The following is a 23,848-nucleotide window of genomic DNA, read 5'->3' as shown; positions in this document are numbered from 1 at the left end:
GCTGAAATAAAAGATCATATGGGGGGTATGTTCCCATTGGGGCCCCTACATGCCACATATTTGGATAAACCTATACATATTTGGTATAAAACTGTTCAGTGGACCCCTGGCGTTCAAATTTATGGTGTTTTATCTTGGTACCTAACACTATGTGGGAGATAAGATGCTGCAAAGTGGAAGCTTTAAGGGGATTTTTGCAGATGTCATCAAAATTGCCAAATTTAGAAAAGCTTTGCGGCTTGGTACTTTGAAGTAGAAAGATATGGGTACCCATTTTAGATTCGGGGGAATGTGTACTTTCCAAAAATATATGACTTTCTGGGGTGAGCGTACTTTTTACTAGCTATATCCCACTCAAAATGATGTAAATGTGTTGATTTTGCAGAAGCTGAAATGACAGAAATGATAGATCATATGGGGGTATGTTCACTTTGGGGCTCCTACATGCCACATACTTAGGTAAACCAATATATACATATTGGGCACCAAACCGTTCAGTGGACCCCTGGCGTTCAACTTAAGGGTGTTTTATGCTATGTGGGTGCCTAATGCTATGCTATGTGGGTGCCTAATGCTATGTGGGAGATAAGATGCTGCTAAGTGGAAGCTTTGAGGGGATTTTTGGAAATGTCATCAAAATTGCTACATTTAGAAAAGCTATGCGGCTTGGTACTTTGGAGTAGAAAGACATGGGTACCCATTTTAGATTCAGGGGAATGTGTACTTTCTAAAAATATATGGTTTTCTGGGGTGAGCATACTTTATACTAGCTTTATTACACATATAATGATGTAAATGTGCTGATTTTGCAGGAGCTGAAATGACAGAAATGATATATCATATGGGGGTATGTTCACATTGGGGCCCCTACATGCCACATACTTAGCTAAACCTATACATATTGGGCATCAAACTGTTCAGTGGACCCCTGGCATTCATATTTAGGGTGTTTTATTTGGTTACTTTATGACCTATAGGAGATAAGATACTATAGACTGGAAGCTTTGAAGCTCAGTGGAATTTTTGGCCTTGAAATCTAAAGTATGCAGCTTTCTGGAGCAGTGCTTTGGAAATTTGGTAGTGTACTGCTGGGAGTTTTTGACCTATACAAGTGAGAAATCTCCATAAAACTATATATATTTGTTATTGGTGAGTTCAGGAGACATGGGACTTTCCAAATCAGTTGTATTTTTGAGCATTTTTTTAATTTTGTAGATATTTAGAAGCCTATATCTTGTTACAGAATTGGAATTACACCAAAATTCTACCAAATTTTGAAAGCTTAGTTTGTCCTGAAAAAAAACAATATATTCTTTTCCTGGGTAAACTAAAAGTCCCCCCGAGGAAAGGCCCCTAAAGTGAAACAAAATGCAAAATGTTAAAAAACTGTCTGGCAGTAGAAGTTCCACTTTGACCAAAACGGCTGGCAGTGAAAGGGTTAAAGCAGAAGAAATGCAAACAGCTTTGAATAAATAATAATAATGAAAACATACATACAAACCTATGTAGTATTCCTAGAAAACAGACATTGCAAGAAGTTTGCATTCTATTATATTTTCAAATTAAGGTCTGTTGTCTATTAACAAACAAAGATTTCATTTTGATACATTTTTTAGTCCTTTCTTAAACTGACATGTAAAAATTCCTCTATAATATAAAAGAACGAACACCTATTTATTCATATCACTATAACTTGGTCAGTAGACCACTTTCTACTGACTGATTGAAGGATCCATTGTGGCCAGTGTATAGTGTTTAAAACACAAACAAGTTCAGTCAAACTCTTGCATGGTTTCTATTGGGTAACTGGTTAACTCTCGCAAGCTCTTCAATAATTCTTCCTTGTTTTTCCAGCTTTTGTGTTATTTCATCAGATAGATAATTCATCTGCACTGTAAAGAAAAGATTTAATAATATTATTTGCATATAAGTGTAATATTTTTTCTTTTATGTAATGTTATAACATGTATAATTATAGGCTGATATTCATGTGTCACAAGAAAATCCATGAGCAAAACGGTGGATTTTAGTATTTACTGTGTGATTTCTTTGTGACTTTCACAGTAATATCATTAGTGCAGGTATGGGCTCTATTATCCAAAATTATCCTTGGGACCTAAGGTGTTCTAGAGAAGGGTTTTTTCTGTAATCTGAATCACCATTTCTAAAAAAACAAAACAAAACACTGAAACATTAAATAAACCCAATAGGATTATTTTTCCATTAATATAAATGTATGCAGAGATACAAAGAAAAAATAAATAATGTTAGAAAATTGAATTATTTACTTAATTTGTAAAAAAAAAATGCCAAGTAGTAGTTAACAAGTGCATCCACCAAAAGAACTCAGCACCTTTATCAAGTCTAAGATGTAGGTTGATTTTTACGTGCAAATTCACCACAAATCCATGCCTAGCGAATTAATTAGCCCATCACTGTCAATAAATAACAGTTCAACAATTTGCCCTAACTGAGTGAGGAGGCATGCAGAAACAATGCTCTTTTAGTCTTGTAGTTGTCAAGATTAGCTGATTTATAATGTTTCATCAGTTAAAGTAAACATTATACTGAAATACATTTTTATACTGTATATATATATATATTTAGAAAAAAACCTTTTTCAAGTAAACCTGAATTTTAGAAAGGCTAACATAAATCAGCTCAGGAAAGCTTTAATAAACATAAAATGTACATGTACTAACAGCTTTAAAACCTCCTGTATGGATTATATTACATTGCAAAGACTCTCAGAGCTTTCTTTCAATGCCAATATCAAGGTCATTGATGCATCTCAAGGAACTCCATGTAGAACGTTGTTCCAAGTAATATCCTCGTTAATCACAAGTACGCATCTTGTGTCCTTCAGCAACTTTTCTGTCTAATGACAAATGGTCTGAGACCTATATTCTTTTCTTTTATTTATGTTGTTGTATCATAGCATCTTTCCGAATGACAGCAATTGTCCTTTTGAGCAGTGAAGACATATCTTTGACTCTCCCATTTAAAAAAATGAAACAACAGTCAATGGGTGGCTAAATCTGATGCAGTATAGGACCTACTGTGTATAGTAAATCAAGCCCATATTCTTCCGGCACTATATACAAACAAATGGTGAAACACGTATTACAGCTTATTTCTTATTTTCCAATAATTCAATTAAACCCTCACATTATATAAAACTGAGCTTGCAGAATCTATGCCAGGTCAACACAAAAGTGCAGCAATTAATAAAGCAATAAACTAGGTTATAAACTAGGAGCATTGGGAGAAGTGTGTAGCCATCCCCAGGTTGTGTTGTGCTCAACACCCCAAAATGACACTTTTATACATCCACTGTGTAGCTTCTGTTTTGGAAAAAGATTTCAGAAGTGTACAGTAGCACCACAGTGCCACCTTTTTGAATGGTCCCCAATAACTTTGCTTTGCCTGCACCTCTAGTGGAGTAATTTAAGAAAATCCCTTGGCACATATCCTCCAGTCTACAACACCAGGCTATTAATTTTTGCTATTATTTCTGCACTTAACTACCTCTTCATTCAAAAGGTGCCAATTGAATAACACTGAATAACACTACCGACAATAAGTAAGTATAATAAGTTAGTATATGCTACTTGATCATTTATTTTCAGTCAGTCAGCAATACTAAAGATTTCCTTGATTATTATTAAAAGTTCTATTTTGTGTAAGAAAGGAGTAAGAAAGGTAGAAAGGTGTAAGAAAATCAGTCATTTACAGTCGTAAATGACAAAATTGAAAACATGGACAGCAAAATGGAAAATGAGGTTCAGTGTCGATAAGTGCAAGGTGCGTTGGGGGATCCTTAATTGAAAAAGATCTGGGGATTTCTGTGGATAACAAGCTATGTAAGTCTAGGCAGTATCATTCCGTGGCTACTAATGCAAATAAAGTGCTGTAGAAAAAAGGGAAAAACCGCACTCCTTCTCTAAAAAGAGTCTTTATTCCATGAAGTATAAAAAAATGAGCAGCTACTGTGAAGGAAACAGGCCTGACACATTTCGAAAAGAACCCTTAATCATAGGCTAGATTAAGGGTTCTTCACTAAAAGCATCAGGCAGTTTGCTTCGCAGTAGCCACTCATGTTTTTATACTTAATGGAATAAAGAACTTTTTTAGAGAAGGAGTGCGGCTTTTTCCTTGTTTTCTATGGTGTGGCCTGCACCCATCTCTAGTTTCTTCCCTGGATACCATGAAGGCACATACAGTAGAAATATAGTCTGTGCAAAAATATATATAGTTTCCTATTGCTTTTGATGGACTTTGGTCTTTTTCAACCCAACTATGTAACTATGTAAATCAATGTTGATGGGAATTCAATCCAATTGTTTTTGGATTGTTTTGTATTTTATATTTAAATGTATTAAAAGCCCTTTCATGCTTTACTATTGTTAGTCATTTAAATGGAGCAAATCCATTGCAAATCCCTTCTTTCATGAATTTAAAATAATATTCCAAGCCTCTCTGTGAAAATGGCTGCTTCACATACAAATTACAGGAGTTCTGTTTTTGAATGACAATGATTATCTTTTTAGGTAAACTCTATGATTACTGAGGTGCCAATAGCCCTCAGTTCTTAGGTGATAAGAGACACTGGAAAGTTATTATTAAAATTGGAACTTTTGTCCTTTTTTAATTTAGATAATGCAGATAAGTATGCTGTTTCGTTCTCTGTGTAAGAAGCAGAATTCTAAAACATTTTGTTGTGAGAAAATGAGAGGGATGCAGTATGTGTTTTCCTTCCATTTCAGTGGCTTGTAAATTGCTATGTCTGCAGCCTTAGACAGAGCTTGGCTTTATGCCCAGAACAAAACAAAGTTCAGCAAGCCCACAGCATCCCTGCCATTTCGCAGTTATATTTGGATGAAATATTCATACTGACTACCTTATGCGCACAAGAAACTCATTTCAGTGGCTGCATTCCTATGTGCAGTAGGAACAACTTTTCAATTACAGAACCAAATTTATTAACCACATTACACAAGTGCCACCTAGCAGCAAATGCCTGACCCTTTTTTAGTGATAGTTCCATTTCCAATAAAAAATAATATTTCATGGCAGTGAAATGTTCCTGTCCTCAGTTATCTTTTTTCAATATATTGATATTTTCCATAATTTTCTGGCATCTTTTTTAAGTTTCCCTGACACACACAATGATACAAATAGACAAAAAATGACAGAAAAGTTAAAGTGCTGATAGATTCCTAGGGTAGATCTGTGGCTAGCTAAAAAAAACAAGTAATCCATCTGTAGCATTTCTAACCAATTAAGTGCTTATTGTCAACACTCTAAAGGATTTAGAGTGTACTGAGAGTTAGGGTGAATTACATTTTCTGCAGCAACTTGATTACTACTAAATAAGTAAGCAGCAACTGAAATTATAGGAGAACTGTTTTTCTCATGTACACATACACACTAGTAGCTATATATACTGTATATTAGTATAAAGTGATATTTACAGCAGTGAACCCTTGTGTCCTGCTTACAAATATGGAGACTGCCAAAAGGATTTTTTAGCCTTTTCTTTCACAAAAATATTACCACCAATTAGGACTTATTTACGTCTGCAGTGAGAAAAGTGCAATTTCAAGTGCAAACGGCATGCAAATAAAAGTAAATTTAATAAAAGTGGTTCATCTCACAACTGACTGCTGAAAAATTGCAGGGACCATAACTGCACTTGTAGATGTACATGAGCCTCTTGGCTTTATCAAACATCAGCTTAAAGGTTTTTGATACACTTACAATTTACAGCAGTGAAGGTAAAACCTTTAAGGGCTAGGTTTTATGTTATGCCAATGTATAAGCAGATTCACAATTTTTTTGCTTGTATCTTGGACACAGGACAATTGGCAGAAAAGTTGCTTTGCTGATACTTATCCTCATGACTTCAAGGTGCACGTTTTCTTTAAATCCTTAATCTCTGCTATACGTACCTAAGAAATATAATGCACAGGATGACAGTATAAGCGTAACCAGCATTATCAAGATAAGTAGTATAAGGATAGTCTTCTTTGTTTGTGTAGTCTGGGACTCCTGGTGCCGCATATTTGTACCTTCTCCTTTAACTGCTTCTGTTGTATGATAAAGAACAATAATATTGTAGTAAAGGTAAAGAAACTAAAATAATTGATACTGCCCACAGCCCAAGAAAATGATTTTGTGGTAAACTTGAAACTCTAAAATTATGGACTGAGTTCCTGTAAAGTTTCATAAGGAAATACAAAATTACCTGTTCTACGCATACTAGAAGTAATACATTTCCAAAGGCAGCACTTTTGTACTCTTGCTTCCTGACCAAACAGGCAATACAGATCAGTAGAGTACACAGTGAAGGGATAAATATACTTAAGTGTATTTTAAGCAGGCGGTGTATCAAAAGAAACTTGCAATAACTTGTGGAACAGCAGTATCTTTGCTATAGAGATTTACCAAATGAACCAAGAAAAATAATATTGATCAACTTTCAAATTAAAATCTAGTTTGAAAGATAGCAGCACTTAGCCTTCAACATTTTCTTACTGCATAGTTTAGGAATATTTTGTTGTGCTCCGAGAGAAGAGGAAAAGAATTGCCACTGTTGTTCTATGGTCACTTCATTTGATGTCATTGTTTAGTCACAGTATGGACTTACGCTGTATAACTTGGCTGTCACCGGTGCAGAGTTTTAGCTTGTTCAAATTATTCAGCGAGTCAACTGCATACAATTTCCTGTCTTCATTTAATGTCTGAAAGTCATTACTCAAAGATGTATTCATTGCACCTACAAAGAAAATGTAGACTCAAGAAACGGTAGATAATAATAACTATAATAATAAGACACTGTAACATTCGCTTTCCCTAATGCATTCCATTTATGTGGGTTATTTGCTATAAATTTATACTTTTGTTGTGTTATTTCAGACTATGTACTTTGCATCTAGATTTGCATCCTCCTAGTGAACAGTCGAGTGGCGTAACTACTCTTAGCTGGGCACCTCTGCAGGGGCCCAGTGCAAAGTAGACTCATCCAGCTCCCCCACACTGACTTGTCTCCCCTGCCCATTTGAATATAAATCCCAGCTCCCCGCCCCCTCTTTTACCTGAGACCCGGGTACAGCCGAGATTTATATGCTGCAAAGGAGGAAACATACCCCACAGTCCTAGGCTTTGCGACTCATCCCAGCAACTGTTCCACCTGGGGCAATATTGCTATGCCTGACCATGACAGCCTACTATCTCTCTCCAGAATCATGTTCTTTACAGAGCTGTCCCCTCATGCAAACAAGCAGAGCCTCACGGTCTGTTATTTCCCAAAAACATCACCTGACCAGAAATAATACAGCTCTAATTGTAACAGGAAGAATGGTGGGAGTAAAAGACAGAACTGTGTCTATTAATTGGCTGATGTCACCTAACCTGTATATGTGCCCTTGGTCTATTTGTGTGAACTGTAAGGGGTGGCTCTTAAGGATTACCTAGATCAGTGCTGTCCAACTTCTACGGTGCCGAGGGCCGGAATTTCTCTAGCATACATGGTGGAGGGCCGCTAATGGAAGCCAGTTTTGACCACTCCCCTTTTTGAAACCACACCCACTTCAAACCACACCTATTTTATCACAATGGTGGTAGCGCAGCAAAATCCCAAATGCTTGGTCCTTACTGTGGGGATATCAACCATCATTCATATGTGAAAGAATTATGTCATATTAAGATATACCCTTAAATTCCATATGCCTCCTCCTCCCCTGTGGATAGCAGAGAAACCCCCAGTACATAATTACACACCTTAGGAACCATTTAATGGCTATTTCCAACTGCTAACAAACTCCCACAACAAACCCCTGCCAGGTTCACCTCCCACAAGCAGCATAGGGCAAGCAGAGTATGGCACACAAAGGCAGCATTCTGCCTGTCCTATGCTGTCTGTGTGTGCCATACTCTGCCTGTCCTACCCTGCCTGTGTGTGCCATACTCTGCCTTCCCTATGCTGCTTCTGTGTGCCATACTCTGCCTGCCCTACCCTGCCTGTGTGTGCCATACTCTGCCTGCCCTACCCTTCCTGTGTGTGCCATACCCTCCCTGACCTATGCTGCCTGTGTGTGCCATACTCTACCTGCCCTATGCTGGCTGTATGTGCCATACTCTGCCTACAGTACCTATGTCTGAGGTGTGAAGAAGTGAACAATGGGAGTGATTACAGCCTGAGCCTGAGGTGTGAACACTGCAGGGGGTGAACAATGCAGGTATTAAAAGGTGTGAAAAACACAGGGGATTACATTTTTAAACAATACAGAGGGATTACAGCCTGAATCTGAGGTGAGAACCATGCAGGGGGGCCAGTTAATCTCAGTACTGATACCATTTAATGCTTACTCAAAGGTAAACCATCAAAGCAGCCAGACAGGTGGGGGGCCACACAAAGGGGGGTCGCCAGTTGGACAGCACTGACCTAGATCATGTCACAAACTACAAAAAAAGTATTTTCTTATAGAAATGGTTTATTTATATAAAGCAGGGTTTTACATATGGGCTGTTTATTATGATATATTTTATAGAGACCCACATTGTTCAAGGGTATAGTTTGTCTTTAAGGGCAGAAGCAACATAAAATACGCCATTGACTTCTTGGGCTAAGACAATCTGCTGATATTCCATAATGGGGAATAGATGTGAATTTTGGAACTGCTCTACATCATACAGTATATTGGAAACAGGTAACTGCCAAAGAAAGCACCAAAAAAATATTGTTTCTAAGACTGAGCTTGAACATACTGATTTTTTTATTTACCATATAGGCATCCAACGGTCACATGGTAAATATGCCCCTGCCTGGATTTGCCTACAATTGTACATCTGCCTCTACAAATAATGATATGATAATTGTCAAATATAACCCAGAAACCACACCTTCAAAGGCCTCAAATATTAACATATTTTCTTTTTCTTTTTTATACATTAGTTATTACGTGAAGACCGTATTGTATATATTTTGTTGTTTAAAACCAGATATTGCCACCTTGGGGATTCTGGGAGTTGGTGTTGCCATGTGTTTTTATGGGATATATATATACGAGGTAGAAAACTTTTTATGCAGTACAGGCAAGCAGAGTGGATTCCAAAAGGACAGACAATTTAGTTTAAACCAATATATTATTAAGTATTTTAGGTGGATTTGCAGAATCCTTATTGTAGTGAGTGAAAGTGCCTTTTAAATGAAATGTGTTTTATGCTCTTTAAAGTGTGTTATATATTCATTGCAGCATATTGATTTTTATCTGAAGCAAGCAAACAACAGATATTTCAAAGTCATATGCCTGAATACATTTCATAAAACAAGTACTGAAGCTGACAGCAGCCCTTTGATTTTATTCTCCATATATTAACAGTAGAAAGAAATACACAGAAACAGCTTTAAGTGGATTTTTTCACTGATCCCCAATTTATCCCTTAGCCAATATGAATGCTCTCAGCTGAAAGAAAGATAAAGTAGTAGGCATTTATGTTACTGGCTCTGCAAAGCACAATGAAGGGAGATCAATATGAGATATCACAAATGTTTTCAATTCCTCTCACAAGTAATGTTCCCCATGGGTTTAGTGTGTAGGTTATGTATTAATATATATATATATTTCTGGATTTAATAATACAGATTATGTAAAGGAGCAACTTAGAAATGTTATGTTTCTTACTACTTCAGCACAATAATTAACTCCTTTCTGTTAAAATCCAAAAAATTGGGAAAAAAAAACTTCAGCAGGTATGCTGCAAAACAATCCTTTCTGTATTTTGCCCATTGGCATCATTTAGATCTTACTGAGATTCTCTTTTTATTCACTTTCCATGACAGGGAGAGCCCCTGCAACTTCAGACCTTTGTGCTCTAGTATGTGAATCCAAGCCTTGTTACCTAAAGAGCAAAGTCTAAGTTAAGCTGGCATACACGCACCATTTTAATCATACAAAGTAGTTTCATGCGATTTTTGGACCGTGTGCATGCTCCAAATTGTCGTCCCGATAACTTTAATACTATGGCGATCGTTCATTTAGTTGATCGAACAGATTAGAAAATTCTGGTCAGATAAAGATAAAATCTGCACATGTATTGTGTATCTTACAATATCCTTGGGGGACTTGCAATGCATTTCCAGGAAATCACTTTTGTAAAATTGGTGTCTGCCAACTATTTCATGTTCAGAACATTTGTTATTTTTAGGGCTTTATCCTAGTTTCAAGCTGAATGTTAGGATCAAGTATATGGTACTAACTAAGATATAATTAATCCTTATTGGAGGCAAAACAATCCTATTGGGTTTATTTAATTTTTAAATTATTTGTAGTCATTTTTAGTTTAGTTATTTTAGTGTTCAGAATTCCCCAGGTCCTGAGCATTCTAGATAACCCCATACCTGTACAAGGTCAGAGTGCAACAGGTGGCTAAGAGTGCACTTTCCACCTTCATCAGATCTTCCAGCCAACAGTCTGATAGAAAGTTACAAAACTATTGTATATCCCTTAAAAATCTATGGGAGTAAATTAGCCTCTCTAAATATCACTGTAAAGGTGGCCATGCACACTACAGTTATGATCTTTCCCAGTACCATTGGTCATAGGAAAGATCATTCGTCCACTCCACTAACTTTAAGAGCTGACATCAGATATGCAGGTCTGACAATTCAGCATTAACATTACAATATTCGGACACTTCAAAACTTTTAGTCCTGTCTGATGAACAAGACTTCCGATACCCAAAGCTTTTACAGATCTACAGTTGCCTCGACTCCCACCATATACGCACCAATTATTGTATAAATCGTTGTTTTGTACAATAATATTGGTGGGTGTAAGGCCACCCTAAGTCAGTAACATTAATGCCGTCATCTTATTATAGTTTTAAGAACCTCTTGGAAAACAAACAACTTTTAACTTTAACCAGCTTTACATGTTTCCTTAATCTTAAATTCATTTTTTATTTGGAAGCCAAAGATTCTTAGTATTTAGTTGTGTTGCTGTTTAAAAGGCACCTTCAATCTGTGGAATTTATAGAAGCATTTATCAAGCAGCCACAGCAGTGAATCACACCTCGGCGATAAACAGGTATTTAGCTTCCGGTTCTAAAAATAAAGCTTAAAGCTGTAAACTGACAGAGAAGTAGGTCATTAAACAGATTGCTGCTAGCCACCGGGGACTTGCACCTAACCTTTTTACTCCACTGACACTTTTATAAACAAACCTCTCACCTGTAGTTTAATTTCAGCTTTGACATTGTCTGATGCTACTTCATCTTTAATGGCATATTGATGCTAGAAGCTGAGTGTGTCAAAACCTGAGTTAGCCATTGGAATAAATGTCAAAATAAGGCTTCAGCTTGTAAACAGATCACAGTGGACTTAACTAGCAAAATCAAAAGGCCAGAAAGTTCAGTCTTTATGCCTCCAAGTCAGAAATCTAAAAATGAGCTCCTGCTTTGAGGCCACTGGGAGCAACATCAATGGGGTTGGAGTGCAATATGTTGCTTGTGAGCCACTGGTTGAGGATCACTGCTCTAGATCAGGGGTCTCAAACTCGCGGACCGCGGGCCATTTGCGGCCCTCGGTACAGTATTTTGTGGCCCGCACCAACGCTGCTGGGAGCTGCTGATTGCGGAAATGACGTTATGCCATCATAACAGTTATTATGGGAAGACGTTCTGTGTGCACAATTAGCTCCTTAGCAGCTAATTGTGCACACAGAATGTCTTCCCATAATAACTGTTATGATGGCATAACGTCATTTCCGCAATCAGCAGCTCCCGCCCGCCGTGCCTTGCATTATCCCTTGAAAGCCAATTTTTTGTGAAATCCCTTATGCGGCCCAGCCTCATCCTGACTTTGCCTCCTGCGGCCCCCAGGTAAATTGAGTTTGAGCCCCCTGCTCTAGATCAATGGGGTTATTTATTTATATGTGAGATATTTTTATGCAATCATATCTCACTAAATAAAACTTTTGAGGGTGCAACCTACAGATTGCAGCCTGAAAGCACAATATTATAAGATATAAAAATAATTTCCATTGCACAACAGGTAGGTTTGTATAAAATATACAACTTGCTGGCTCACATATATTATACAGCTACTAGTTAAACATCCCCCTTTTTACCTTATCATTTTAGTCATACAGGTATGGGACCTGTTATACAGAATGCTTGAGACCTGGGGTTTTCTGGATAAGGGGTCTTTCTGTAATTTGGATCTCCATATGTTGTCTACTGAAAAAAAATAATTTAAAAACATTAAAATATTAAATAAATTCAATAGGATTGTTTTACATCCAACAAGAATTCATTCTAGCTTAGTCAGGATCAAGTACAAGCTTCTGTTTTATTACAGAGAAAAAGCCAATCATTTTCATGAATGTGAAATATTTGATTAAAATGGAGTCTATGGCATATAGCCTTCCCATATTTTGTAGCTTTCTGGTTTTCCAGATAATGGATCCCACACCAGTACTCAGAAGTTGTATTATCCACGTAGTCTGCTGCTGTTAATTAGCGCAGTGCCTGAATCCATGCTGACAATATGTCTATTGTATTATAATATCATTGCTAAGGGTCAGATTGATCAGTGTGAGAATTAAGTTCTTCATGGCAAAATTCCCCACTCTATTTATTCCTATGGGATGGGCTTTTAGAAACATATTTATTAAATGGTGAACTCTAACTTTCACCCATTGATAAATGAACCTCTAAAAATCTCTAACCTCACACTTTGATAAATCTACCCGTGTTATTTTGCAATACAAAAAAATAAAACTCCAGTAACCCATAAATAAAAATGTATCTTATAATAAGTATAAGTTATATTAAGTACTGTATATTATTATGCTTATAAAGCATGCTTGGACATCCAGGATTACACAAAAATATTCTTTCTCCTAAAAGGAAGGGTATGTTATATAATACTATATGTTTTTATATAAGAATATGAATACTTAATTTGAAATGAATTACATGTTTGTCTGAGATATATGGGCATGTGGAAGGCTTTAGAAAGGATTTATGTAGAGTACTTATGATGGTGATAGAAAATGGGTATTTTAGATTGAGTATTTTAATATGTGCTTCTTCTCTTCCCTTTTTAAAAGATGTTAATTAACCCCTTATAGGATTTTTTAATTTCTCCAGTGGGTCAGCAAAACATCCAAAAACCTGTGTACTTTCTCGGCATATTCATACCCAGCTTTAATTACCATCCCCCCTCCCTTATAAACTCCTCTGATGAAAATGTTGTAATTAGGCTTTAGATCATTTAAAGCACTTATTTCACTTTAGAGGAATACTTTAGAAAATCTCATTTTTTTCATTATCAAGTTATTAAAGTCCAGTATTGCACTGTAAATCTTATCACCGTTCTGTGTTATTAAGCACTTAAGGTTCTCTTTCAACCAAATTGCAGTCTTTAATTAGATGGAATCTTTTTCATAGTAATGAAACTAATTTAGTTGTTTAAACTTCTAAATGAATTGAATATGTTCATTTAACAAATGTATGTAGCAAATTAATGTAGTCTTACATGTGAATAAAATGAAAACCCCATGTATTTCTTGTTTCTTTTGTTCTGCCACAATTAAATTCATATTCTGGTTAGACATCATCCTTTGCTCAGATCACTTTAAAAAACAAAAAACAAATAAAACACGGACCATCTGCTATGCTGTGAGTAATACACAGCCTAGTACAAGATGCTGTAATAAGAATGCTATACACAGTTCTATATATATATATATATACACTTGAACCTGAGGTAAATAATAACAAATCTGACCCCTGCATCTCTGTTTTGCTATGAGATACAGCAGATGAAGGAGATAGATTGTTTTATGTGTACTGTAGTTTGGCAAACAGAAACCTAAAAGAGCTGGATATGCATAGTTAGGACACACTGATAGGTTGGTAAGAGCTGTAAAGGTAGTTATACATGTTAAGATCCGCTCATTTGGCAAGGTCACCAAACAATTGGATCTTCCTCTGATCCTGAGTTACTGGTAAATACCTACATCTCTATTTTATCATGCGCAATTAACACCCATGCCCCCCTGCAGCCGCAACGCAGTCGTGCCCGCAATCCCCGTCCCTGGCTTAACCCTCAGACGCGATTTCTGCGCTCCTGTGCACGATCTGCTGAGCGCATTTGGAGGAAATCACGTGTGAAAGCGGACTTCCTCCACTATAAATTTCTTATGGTATACCTTAATACTGCCCTATCCCAGGCGAAGCAAGTATACTATAACACACTTGTAAATAATAACAATCAAACCTGCCGTGCTTATTCTCCATATTTAATGCTCTACTTCATCCTTCACCTAATGAATCAATCATATCTGAACACACCCCCCAGGACTTTGCTGACTTCTCTAAAAGTCGATTCTATCCGCAAACAATTTTCCCAACCTTCAGATACCGGTAATCTCAACCTTCCTAAATCTCCTCTCTCCTATTCAGCTCCTTCAATCTCGTAACAGAGTCTGAAGCTTCTCCTCTCCGCCTACTACCTGCTCGCTGGATCCTATGCCCTCATCCCTACTAAAACAGTGTGCCCCTGCCCTTACTCCAGCTCTTACCCACATATTCAATTCCTCTCTGGCTTCTGGTACTTTTCCCTCTCTATTCAAACAAGCCTGTGTCAAACCCATTTTTAAAAAGGCTACACTGGACCTGCCCTGCCTTTCTAACTACCATCCCGTCTCTCTCCTGCCCCTAGCCTCTAAACTCCTGGAACGTCTTGTCTTTTCTCATGTCACTAACTTCCTCTGCACCCATAATCTGCTGGACCCTATGCAGTCTGGTTTTCGGCCGGCGCACTCCACTGAGACGGCCTTATGTAGAGTGGCAAATGATCTCCAGACTGCCAAGGCCAAAGGTCCTCATTCTCCTAGACCTTTCCTCTGCTTTTGATACTGTCGACCATTCTATTCTTATGCAAATTCTTTATTCTCTGGGTATCTGGGATCAGGCTGCATCCTGGTTCCCTTCCTATCTCTCTAACCGCTCCTTCTCTGTTGCTTTTGCTAACAAATCCTCTACCCTGGTTTCGCTTAGTGTGGGGGTGCCTCTGGGCTCTGTGCTTGGTCCTTTGCTGTTCTCCCTGTACACTCTCTTTAGGAGACCTTATTTCTTCTTTTGGTCTTAAATATCACTTATATGCAGATGACATCCAGATATATTTAGACACCCCTGCACTAACCACTGATGTTCAAACCCAGATTGGTAACTGCCTCCTGGCTATCTCCTCCTGGATGAACCGACACCAGTTCAAACTTAACCTAGCTAAAACAGAGCTCATCACCATTACTATTGATGGCATGACAATCAACCCTGTAAATTCTGCATGATGCCTTGGTGTTATCTTTAACCAGTCACTCTCCTTCTCTAACCATATTAATAACACTGCCAAAACTTGCCGCTTTTTCCTCTGCAATATTGCCAAGATACACCCCTTTCTTTCACAAGTAACAGCTAAAACACTAATACATGCCCTTATCCTTTCCCGCTTAGATTACTGCAATCTCGTACTAACCGGCCTCCCAGACTCCCACCTCTCTCCCCTGCAATCAATTTTAAACTCTGCTGCTAGGATCCTCCTGCTCTCTCTGAAGAGGGAAGCCTCACTTAAGCTCTCTTGCATGGTTGCCTGTTAAGCAAAGGATAGCTTGCAAAATCCTTCTGCTAACATTCAAAGCCCTTCACTCCTCTGCTCCTCACTACATTTCTTCATTGGTCTCCCTGCATGTTCCTGGTCGTCTCCTCCGCTCCTCTCAGAGCCTCCGTCTTTTTACACCATCCACACCCACTGCGCTCTCTCGTCTTAAACCTTTCTATCTTGCTGGTCCTTACCTCTGGAACTCTATCCCGGAATCCCTCCGTAGGGAACACTTACCCACTCTAAGAAAAAGCTCAGCTGTTACCTTCTGGAGCACTAAAACATTATTTTGCCTAGTTCTGGGCTTAATGCCCATACCTGGTGCACTCTTACCTTCCAGTTTGTGCCTGTATGTTACCCAACCACTTAGATTGTAAGCTCTATGGGGCAGGGACCTCCTTCCTACTGTGTCTCATACCACAGGGCACTTATTCCCTGTGCATTTATATATATATATATATATTTACTGTATTTATTTATTATAACACTTGTCCTCCCTGTGTGTAATTTTCTATTTTGTAAGATTGTACAGCGCTGCGTACCCTTGTGGCACTTTATAAATAAAGTTATACATACATACATACATCTTCCTCCAATATGTCTGGCTAAGGTGGGTGATATTGGGCTAATTCAATTACAATGAAGGACATAGGTGCTGTTGGACCAAGGACCGCATCAATAAGCCAATACAGTCCCTGATCCAAAGGAAAATCAAACCTGCCCGATTGAGATCTAGGCAATTTTGGGCCAGTCAGGGGTGCCCATACACGGGCGGATAAGCTGCCTAATCGGTCTGAAGGACCTGAATCGGTAGCTGAAATCTGCCCATGTATGGCTACCGTAAAGAAATACTGTCATGGCAAAACATGTCTTTTTCAAAACACATCAGTTAATACATCTTCTCCAGGAGAACCCTGCAGGTTACACCCTGCTCTGTGGGTTGCAACCTTAGGTACTGGCTTTTTTTTTTTTTTTAGACATGTGTGTATATATATATATATATAAAAATATATATATATATAGATAGGAGATAAATGGCGGCACTCGCAGGGATTTTCACACAGGCAACATCAGGTGAAATAAAAAGTGAGGTTTTATTCAGTGGGACTGATGTTGCCTGTGTGAAAATCCCTGCTAGTGCCCTGCGAGTGCCGACAGACCAAACCCTGTGGTAAGTACAGCTTTTAGGGATGGTACAACTAATAAACCCCTGGCCAAGCATTTTCTAGATAAAGGACATAGGTTGCCTACTTTTCATTATATTGCTATAGATCATGTCCCACCCTTGAGAAGGGGTGGTGATCGTTCTAGGATACTTCTCCAAAGAGAGGTATTCTGGATCAAGAAATTGAATACCTTAGCACCAGCAGGGCTGAATGAATACTGTTCTTTTCTATGCTTTTTAGATCAAAGGTGAGGCGGGGTTATTAATTACTTGCTAGAAAAGTGTTATTATACCATGAGTGATTACTATGTATTTGTTATAGGCTATGTAGTTCTCCTGTCAGTAGAATTGTGAACTTGTTTTTAACCCATTGTATTTTTCCTATCGGCACTTGTCCCCATGTATAACAATGAAATATGATACTGGTTATCCTGATTACAGGGTTCCTGTTTTTTGACATGTGCCTGGGGTGAGAGCTACAGGTTTTAGCTATTTAATTGTTGATTTTAAATGTGAAAATGGTCTTGATAAAGGTCTTAGGCAGAGACCAAAACATTGTCCTGTTTTTTAACAGTATGATTAAATAAATATAATTTTTATCTTGAAAGAATCCTGGTATGCACCTGCTTACTTTTTGGATTATAGACCTCCCTAAAATGCCTGGGCATGCTCCTGATGAGATGGCGGATGGTCTCCTGAGGGATCTCCTCCCAGACCTGGACTAAAGCATCCACCAACTCCTGGACAGTCTGTGGTGCAACGTGGCATTGGTGGATGGAGTGAGACATGATGTCCCAGATGTGCTCAATTGGATATAGGTCTGGGGAACGGACGGGCCAGTCCATAGCATCAATGTCTTCGTCTTGCAGGAACTGCGGACACACTCCAGCCACATGAGCTAGAGCATTGTCTTGCATTAGGAGGAACCCAGGGCCAACCGCACCAGCATATGGTCTCACAAGGGGTCTGATGATCTCATCTCAGTATCTAATGGCAGTCAGGCTACCTCTGGCAAGCACATGGAGGGCTGTGCAGCCCCCCAAAGAAATGCCACCCCACACCATTACTGACCCACTGCCAAACCTGTCTTGCTGGAGGATGTTGCAGGCAGCAGAACGTTTTCCATGGCATCTTCAGACTCATCTGTCACGTGCTCAGTGTGAACTTGCTTTAATCTGTGAAGAGCACAGGGCGCCAGTGGCAAATTTGCCAATCTTGGTGTTCTCTGGAAAATACCAAATGTCCTGCACGGTGTTGGGCTGTAAGGACATTGGGCCCTCATTTATGACCGTTTCAGCAGACACATGCACATTTGTAGCTAACTGGAGGTCATTCTGCAGGGCTCTGGCAGTGCTCCTCCTTGCACAAAGGCGGAGGTAGCAGTCCTGCTGCTGGTTTGTTGCCCTCCTACGGCCGCCTCCTCCTGATGTACTGGCTTGTCTCCTGGTAGTGCCTCCATGCTCTGGACACTACGCTGACAGACACAGCAAACCTTGCCACAGCTCGCATTGATGTGCCATCCTGGATGAGCTGCACTACCTGAGCCATTTGTGTGGGTGCATGCCCAGGCGTTGTAGGGAGGTCATACAGGGACGTGGAGGCCACACACACACTACTGAGCCTCATTTTGACTTGTTTTGAGGACATTATATCAAAGTTGGATCTGTGACGGGTTTATGATAAACAATGGCGGAATTGACTTAATTTCTCTCTGATGAGATTAGGGACCGATACTCAAAGGCTCCAACACGTCTGCCCTGGCCTGATTGGAAACAATAGGCAGATAATCCAGTTACCCTGGCACCTATAAGGGCTCTGGCACATGGAGAGATTAGTCGCCTGCGACTAATCTCCCTGGAATGCCATCCCACCAGCGAAAATGTAAGCCACCGGTGGGACGGCATACGTGGTGGCGCGATTTTAGTGAAATCACGTCAACTTCCGCAATTTCACTGAAATCGTAACGCCGCGTATGCCATCCCACCGGCAACTTACATTTTCGCCTGTGGGATGGCATTTCGGGGCGATTAGTCGCCCGCAAACAGGGAGTTTTGTCGCGGGCGACTAATCTCCCGGTGTGCCAGAGCCCTAAGTCTCCCCACCCCTGCATAGAAACATCATAAAAAGAGCCCCAAAGAAAGCTTGGAAGTCAGTCTTCAGAGAGACAGAGGAAAGGGTTCCTGCACTTCGGATCGACCGCTTCAGTTACTCTTGTACAATTGTTAGGTCATTTTCATGACAGGATCAGCCTGTAGTGGGTTTTTTTTTTCTTTTTTTTGTTTCCCCCCCCAACTTAATTTTGAGTGTGACTCTAAATCCAGACCTCAATGGGTTGATAAATGTGATTTCCATTGATAATTTTTTTGTGTTTTTAATATTTCTATCAAACCATAGAGGTTTTTCTGTCTCCTTGTAGCTAGCAATGCTGACACTTCATTTTGTCACTTACAAGTATGTCTGAGGATGCAGAGAAAAGGGCTGAACATAGTAATAGCAATCTAAAGAGGATGGACTACTTAATTTCTTTAGTAAAGAAAAAAAGCCAGAAAATCAGTCCAATCAACATTAGGGTGCAAGACATAGCAGGTCAATGAACAGACCAGATCAAATACATCTATGGATCGGTCAAAGAACACATTTGCTGGATCAAGGGACAACTGAGAAGGGGGAAAGATTTGCAATATTGAGAAGTCCTCCAGAGGCAGTAGGTATATAGTAACTGGCAGAAACAACTGTGTCTAGGTAAAGCAGTATGGTCGGTGAAACCGTGATAAGGCAAGGCACTCTGACATGGCTAAAGGATGAAGAAAGTCCATATAATAACTAAAAGCAAAAAAAGGAATTGTGATCTTAGAAACAGGACAGCAAGAGAATGACTGATAAGCAAAGAGATTCAGTGACAGGAGCAAAATTGTGGCAGATCAGGGGAAAGGCAGGCAGAGACCAAATTAAATACAGTGGTGTGAAAAACTATTTGCCCCCTTCCTGATTTCTTATTCTTTTGCATGTTTGCCACACAAAATGTTTCTGATCATCAAACACATTTAACTATTAGTCAAAGATAACACAAGTAAACACAAAATGCAGTTTTTAAATGAGGGTTTTTATTATTTAGGGAGAAAAAAAAATCCAAACCTACATGGCCCTGTGTGAAAAAGTAATTGCCCCTGAACCTAATAACTGGTTGGGCCACCCTTAGCAGCAATAACTGCAATCAAGCGTTTGCGATAACTTGCAACGAGTCTTTTACAGCGCTCTGGAGGAATTTTGGCCCACTCATCTTTGCAGAATTGTTGTAATTCAGCTTTATTTGAGGGTTTTCTAGCATGAACCGCCTTTTTAAGGTCATGCCACAACATCTCAATAGGATTCAGGTCAGGACTTTGACTAGGCCACTCCAAAGTCTTCATTTTGTTTTTCTTCAGCCATTCAGAGGTGGATTTGCTGGTGTGTTTTGGGTCATTGTCCTGCTGCAGCACCCAAGATCGCTTCAGCTTGAGTTGACGAACAGATGGCCGGACATTCTCCTTCAGGATTTTTTGGTAGACAGTAGATTTCATGGTTCCATCTATCACAGCAAGCCTTCCAGGTCCTGAAGCAGCAAAACAACCCCAGACCATCACACTACCACCACCATATTTTACTGTTGGTATGATGTTCTTTTTCTGAAATGCTGTTACTTTTACGCCAGATGTAACGGGACACGCACCTTCCAAAAAGTTCAACTTTTGTCTCGTCGGTCCACAAGGTATTTTCCCAAAAGTCTTGGCAATCATTGAGATGTTTTTTAGGAAAATTGAGACGAGCCTTAATGTTCTTTTTGCTTAAAAATGGTTTGCGCCTTGGAAATCTGCCATGCAGGCCATTTTTGCCCAGTCTCTTTCTTATGGTGGAGTCGTGAACACTGACCTTAATTGAGGCAAGTGAGGCCTGCAGTTCTTTAGATGTTGTCCTGGGGTCTTTTGTGGCCTCTCGGATGAGTTGTCTCTGCGCTTAGGGTAATTTTGGTCGGCCGGCCACTCCTGGGAAGATTCACCACTGTTCCATGTTTTTGCCATTTGTGGATAATGGCTCTCACTGTGGTTCACTGGAGTCCCAAAGCTTTAGAAATGGCTTTATAACCTTTACCAGACTGATAGATCTCAATTACTTTTGTTCTCATTTGTTCCTGAATTTCTTTGGATCTTGGCATGATGTCTAGCTTTTGAGGTGCTTTTGGTCTACTTCTCTGCTTCAGGTAGCTCCTATTTAAGTGATTTCTTGATTGAAACAGGTGTGGCAGTAATCAGGCCTGGGGGTAACTACAGAAATTGAACTCAGGTGTGATAAACCACAGTTAAGTTATTTTTTAACAAGGGGGGCAAGCACTTTTTCACACAGGGCCATGTAGATTTGGAGTTTTTTTTTTTTCTCCCTTAATAACATAAACCTTAATTTAAAAACTGCATTTTGTGTTCAATTATGTTATCTTTGACTAATAGTTAATGGTTTTTGATGAGCAGAAACATTTAAGTGTGACAAACATGCAAAAGAAGCAAATCGTTTTTCACACCACTGTAGATAGGGTTGGGTGCTCACAAATAAAAGGCTAATATTGCTAAATAGTTAACAATTTAACTAGGGGGAGACTTGCATAACTTAATACAATACCTTTACAGGAGAAGGTAGCTTCTGGAAACATAACTGGAGAATAGGCAAGACTTGGACCAGACCAAACTATACCTGTACCATGCTTTAGATAAATGTAAGCTTTTTTTTTTTTTTTAGTGGGTACAGTTATGGTTTGGTCCAGTCCAAGTCTTACCTATACTCCAGTGTTATTCCACATTACATGGTTTTCTGGGTACTTCTACAGCTCTTTTGTCAAGGGATCAGCATGAAACTTACATCCTCTAAGTAGAAGATACTGAAGTGTTTGATGACAGGAATCATTTATTACCCACTATTTGAACACCACAAAGATTGGTATGTCATTTGGATAACTTCAGAGTGGTAGATTGGGAGTTAACTAAATTGATAGCCACACCTTTTCACTGGACAACCAAGTTGAATAGACTATAGCAATCGTTGATGATAGAACATAATTGAAAGAGTGACTATACCATCACGACCATGCTGCTACATTCAAGTTGCAGAGGCTAAAATTTGCAGAGATCACATAAGTCAATGGCAGATGTCTTTTCCTTCTGCAAAGGATCCTTTTTGCTTTGAAAGTCAAAAAAGTTTCACAACTTATCTAGTTCAGACTTTTAGTAAAGGGCAGACATTTGTGGAACGGTTTAGTAAATCTGCCCCTTAGTTTTAAGAGGGGGGTTACTTTCAGATTGTGGTTAAAAAAAAAAAAAAAAAAAAAATTATGCACAGCAGTCATTTATCAAAAGATCCAAACTGAAAAAGCATGAACAAACAAAAACCCCAAAAATCTTTAAATCCACAAAACAAAGAAAGATATTCCAATGGTAAGAGGGACATCTCCCATTGACTGGTTTTAACTGGAATATTTTCAGATTTGGACTTTTTTGGTCACTTTTTCTGCGACAAATGTGGGCTTTATAAAAAGTAAGGTCTTTATTTTACCCAGCTACTGCCAAGGGGTGCTGACAGGTCAAAGGCATGAATTACCATTTTCATAATCCAAATGGTTTGAGAGCCAACCAAGGTTATAAGTCTGCTACCTTAGGGATGGACTCCATGGAGAACTCACCTCTTCACCAGCAGAGCAGGGGACTCCTTACACAAAATCAAAGACCCTTTTTTTAAATTGTTACAAAGGATAACAATCCTAAAAATATCCCATGGAAAAAGGTTTATCACGTGAATAAACTCCATTAAAGCATATTTGATATAAGAGCCAGATTGCAGCAATGCACAGCTATGGCTTGCTGTCCTTGAGGTTTGAAACAAAAGGTAGGGCATACAAATTAGCAAAACAAAGCATTACAATTTTAAATTAACTTCTCAGTTACATGCACAGCAAATGCTTACCTATACGTGATGCAATCGGTGGTAGAATGTACACTTAGATCCCATCAATAAACTAACATTTAAACAGAGTGCATATTAATCCCTTGTTAGGCACAGATCTTCCCGTTTAGAACAAGGACAGATTAGCTTGTGTCTGGAACAGTTATGGCCTTAGAGGCTATTTTTAGTTTGCCATAGCTGCCTGCTCAGGTTACCAGCCACAATTAACACATACAGCATTACAATGTATCATTTACAAACAACTAAAAATTGTTTGAGACGAAGACTATAAGTGCATTGCTGGTGCCATGTACTAAATATGCAACATGAAATAAAAGTTTATTGACTTGAATGAAGCGGGTAATTGTATGCTGAAGCTAAAACAGTTATATCCACTCTAGCAACCAACAGTGTAATTGCAAAGCAGATGCCGATATGAGCATCTTATGATTAAATCTATTCTGTCTGCATTTGCATAATATGCTCTGGTACAGAGCCAGGTGAGTATCAGCCAGTATGGAGTGTTTATTGTGGATGCTGGGAGTGGATTTAAGGAGGCAGAAGATTCTACTGCCTCTACCACAGATATATACATTGTTTTAGCTGTAGGATTGCCTATTATAACCATATTTCAGGCTGAACCAGATCAATTGGTAAGTGATTACGCATCTTCAGGTAGGTTGGGGACAATTAACCCGTTGAGTCCTACACTGAGCCCCTGTGACCCATTTATTTGATTCCTATCACTTGAAATAAAATTATTGAAATTATTGAATCTCTCATCTACATGATGGGCAATAACCAAACATTACATAATTTAATGCTTAAGGGATGATCACTGGCTTTGGTTGACTATACCAAAGCTGCCCTCAAATACAGAAACCTTTCATAATAGCAGGCTTAGATTCCTCACATTTCACCCTTTTGATAAAAAAAGCTAAAAGCTACACAAGTGCTTACAGATATCAATGGTCTGATTAGGTCACTGTATAGCATATAAAGCTTAAGAAAAGATTTCAAAGAACTGGCTAAAATAACACACAAGGGCA

General features: G+C 38.9%; 1 protein-coding gene across 2 annotated transcripts; it reads right to left on the bottom strand.

The window, feature by feature from the left end:
• Positions 1 to 1,430: 1,430 nt before the first annotated feature.
• On the bottom strand, positions 1,431 to 23,750 carry lsmem1 (leucine rich single-pass membrane protein 1). Of its 2 annotated transcripts, none has more exons than XM_004912979.4 (4): positions 22,821 to 23,750; positions 6,650 to 6,778; positions 5,952 to 6,089; positions 1,431 to 1,892 (listed from the first exon to the last, which is right to left on the bottom strand). In XM_004912979.4, the coding sequence occupies exons 2-4, from the start codon at positions 6,771 to 6,773 to the stop codon at positions 1,777 to 1,779; spliced, it is 378 nt and encodes a 125-aa protein (XP_004913036.2). In that variant the 5' UTR covers positions 6,774 to 6,778; positions 22,821 to 23,750; the 3' UTR covers positions 1,431 to 1,776. The 2 variants fall into 2 exon arrangements, with proteins under 2 accessions (XP_004913036.2, XP_031754824.1); XM_031898964.1 differs by lacking the exon at positions 22,821 to 23,750 and adding an exon at positions 12,132 to 12,170.
• Positions 23,751 to 23,848: the final 98 nt, after the last annotated feature.

Source organism: Xenopus tropicalis, chromosome 3, assembly GCF_000004195.4.
Source record: "Xenopus tropicalis strain Nigerian chromosome 3, UCB_Xtro_10.0, whole genome shotgun sequence".
Lineage (NCBI taxonomy): Eukaryota > Metazoa > Chordata > Amphibia > Anura > Pipidae > Xenopus > Xenopus tropicalis.
The sequence above is the reverse complement of the archived record's forward strand: the minus strand, read 5'-3'. Positions and strand labels throughout refer to the sequence as shown.

Bases quoted from the DNA above. Each gene is read 5' to 3' on its own strand.
- lsmem1 (XM_004912979.4), bottom strand. From the start codon at position 6,773: ATGAATACATCTTTGAGTAATGACTTTCAGACATTAAATGAAGACAGG. The intron at 6,090-6,649 runs GTAAGTCCATAC...ATCATACAACAG, and splicing joins TGACAGCCAAGTTATACAGC to AAGCAGTTAAAGGAGAAGGT. The intron at 1,893-5,951 runs GTACGTATAGCA...TTTTCTTTACAG, and splicing joins CTGTGCATTATATTTCTTAG to TGCAGATGAATTATCTATCT.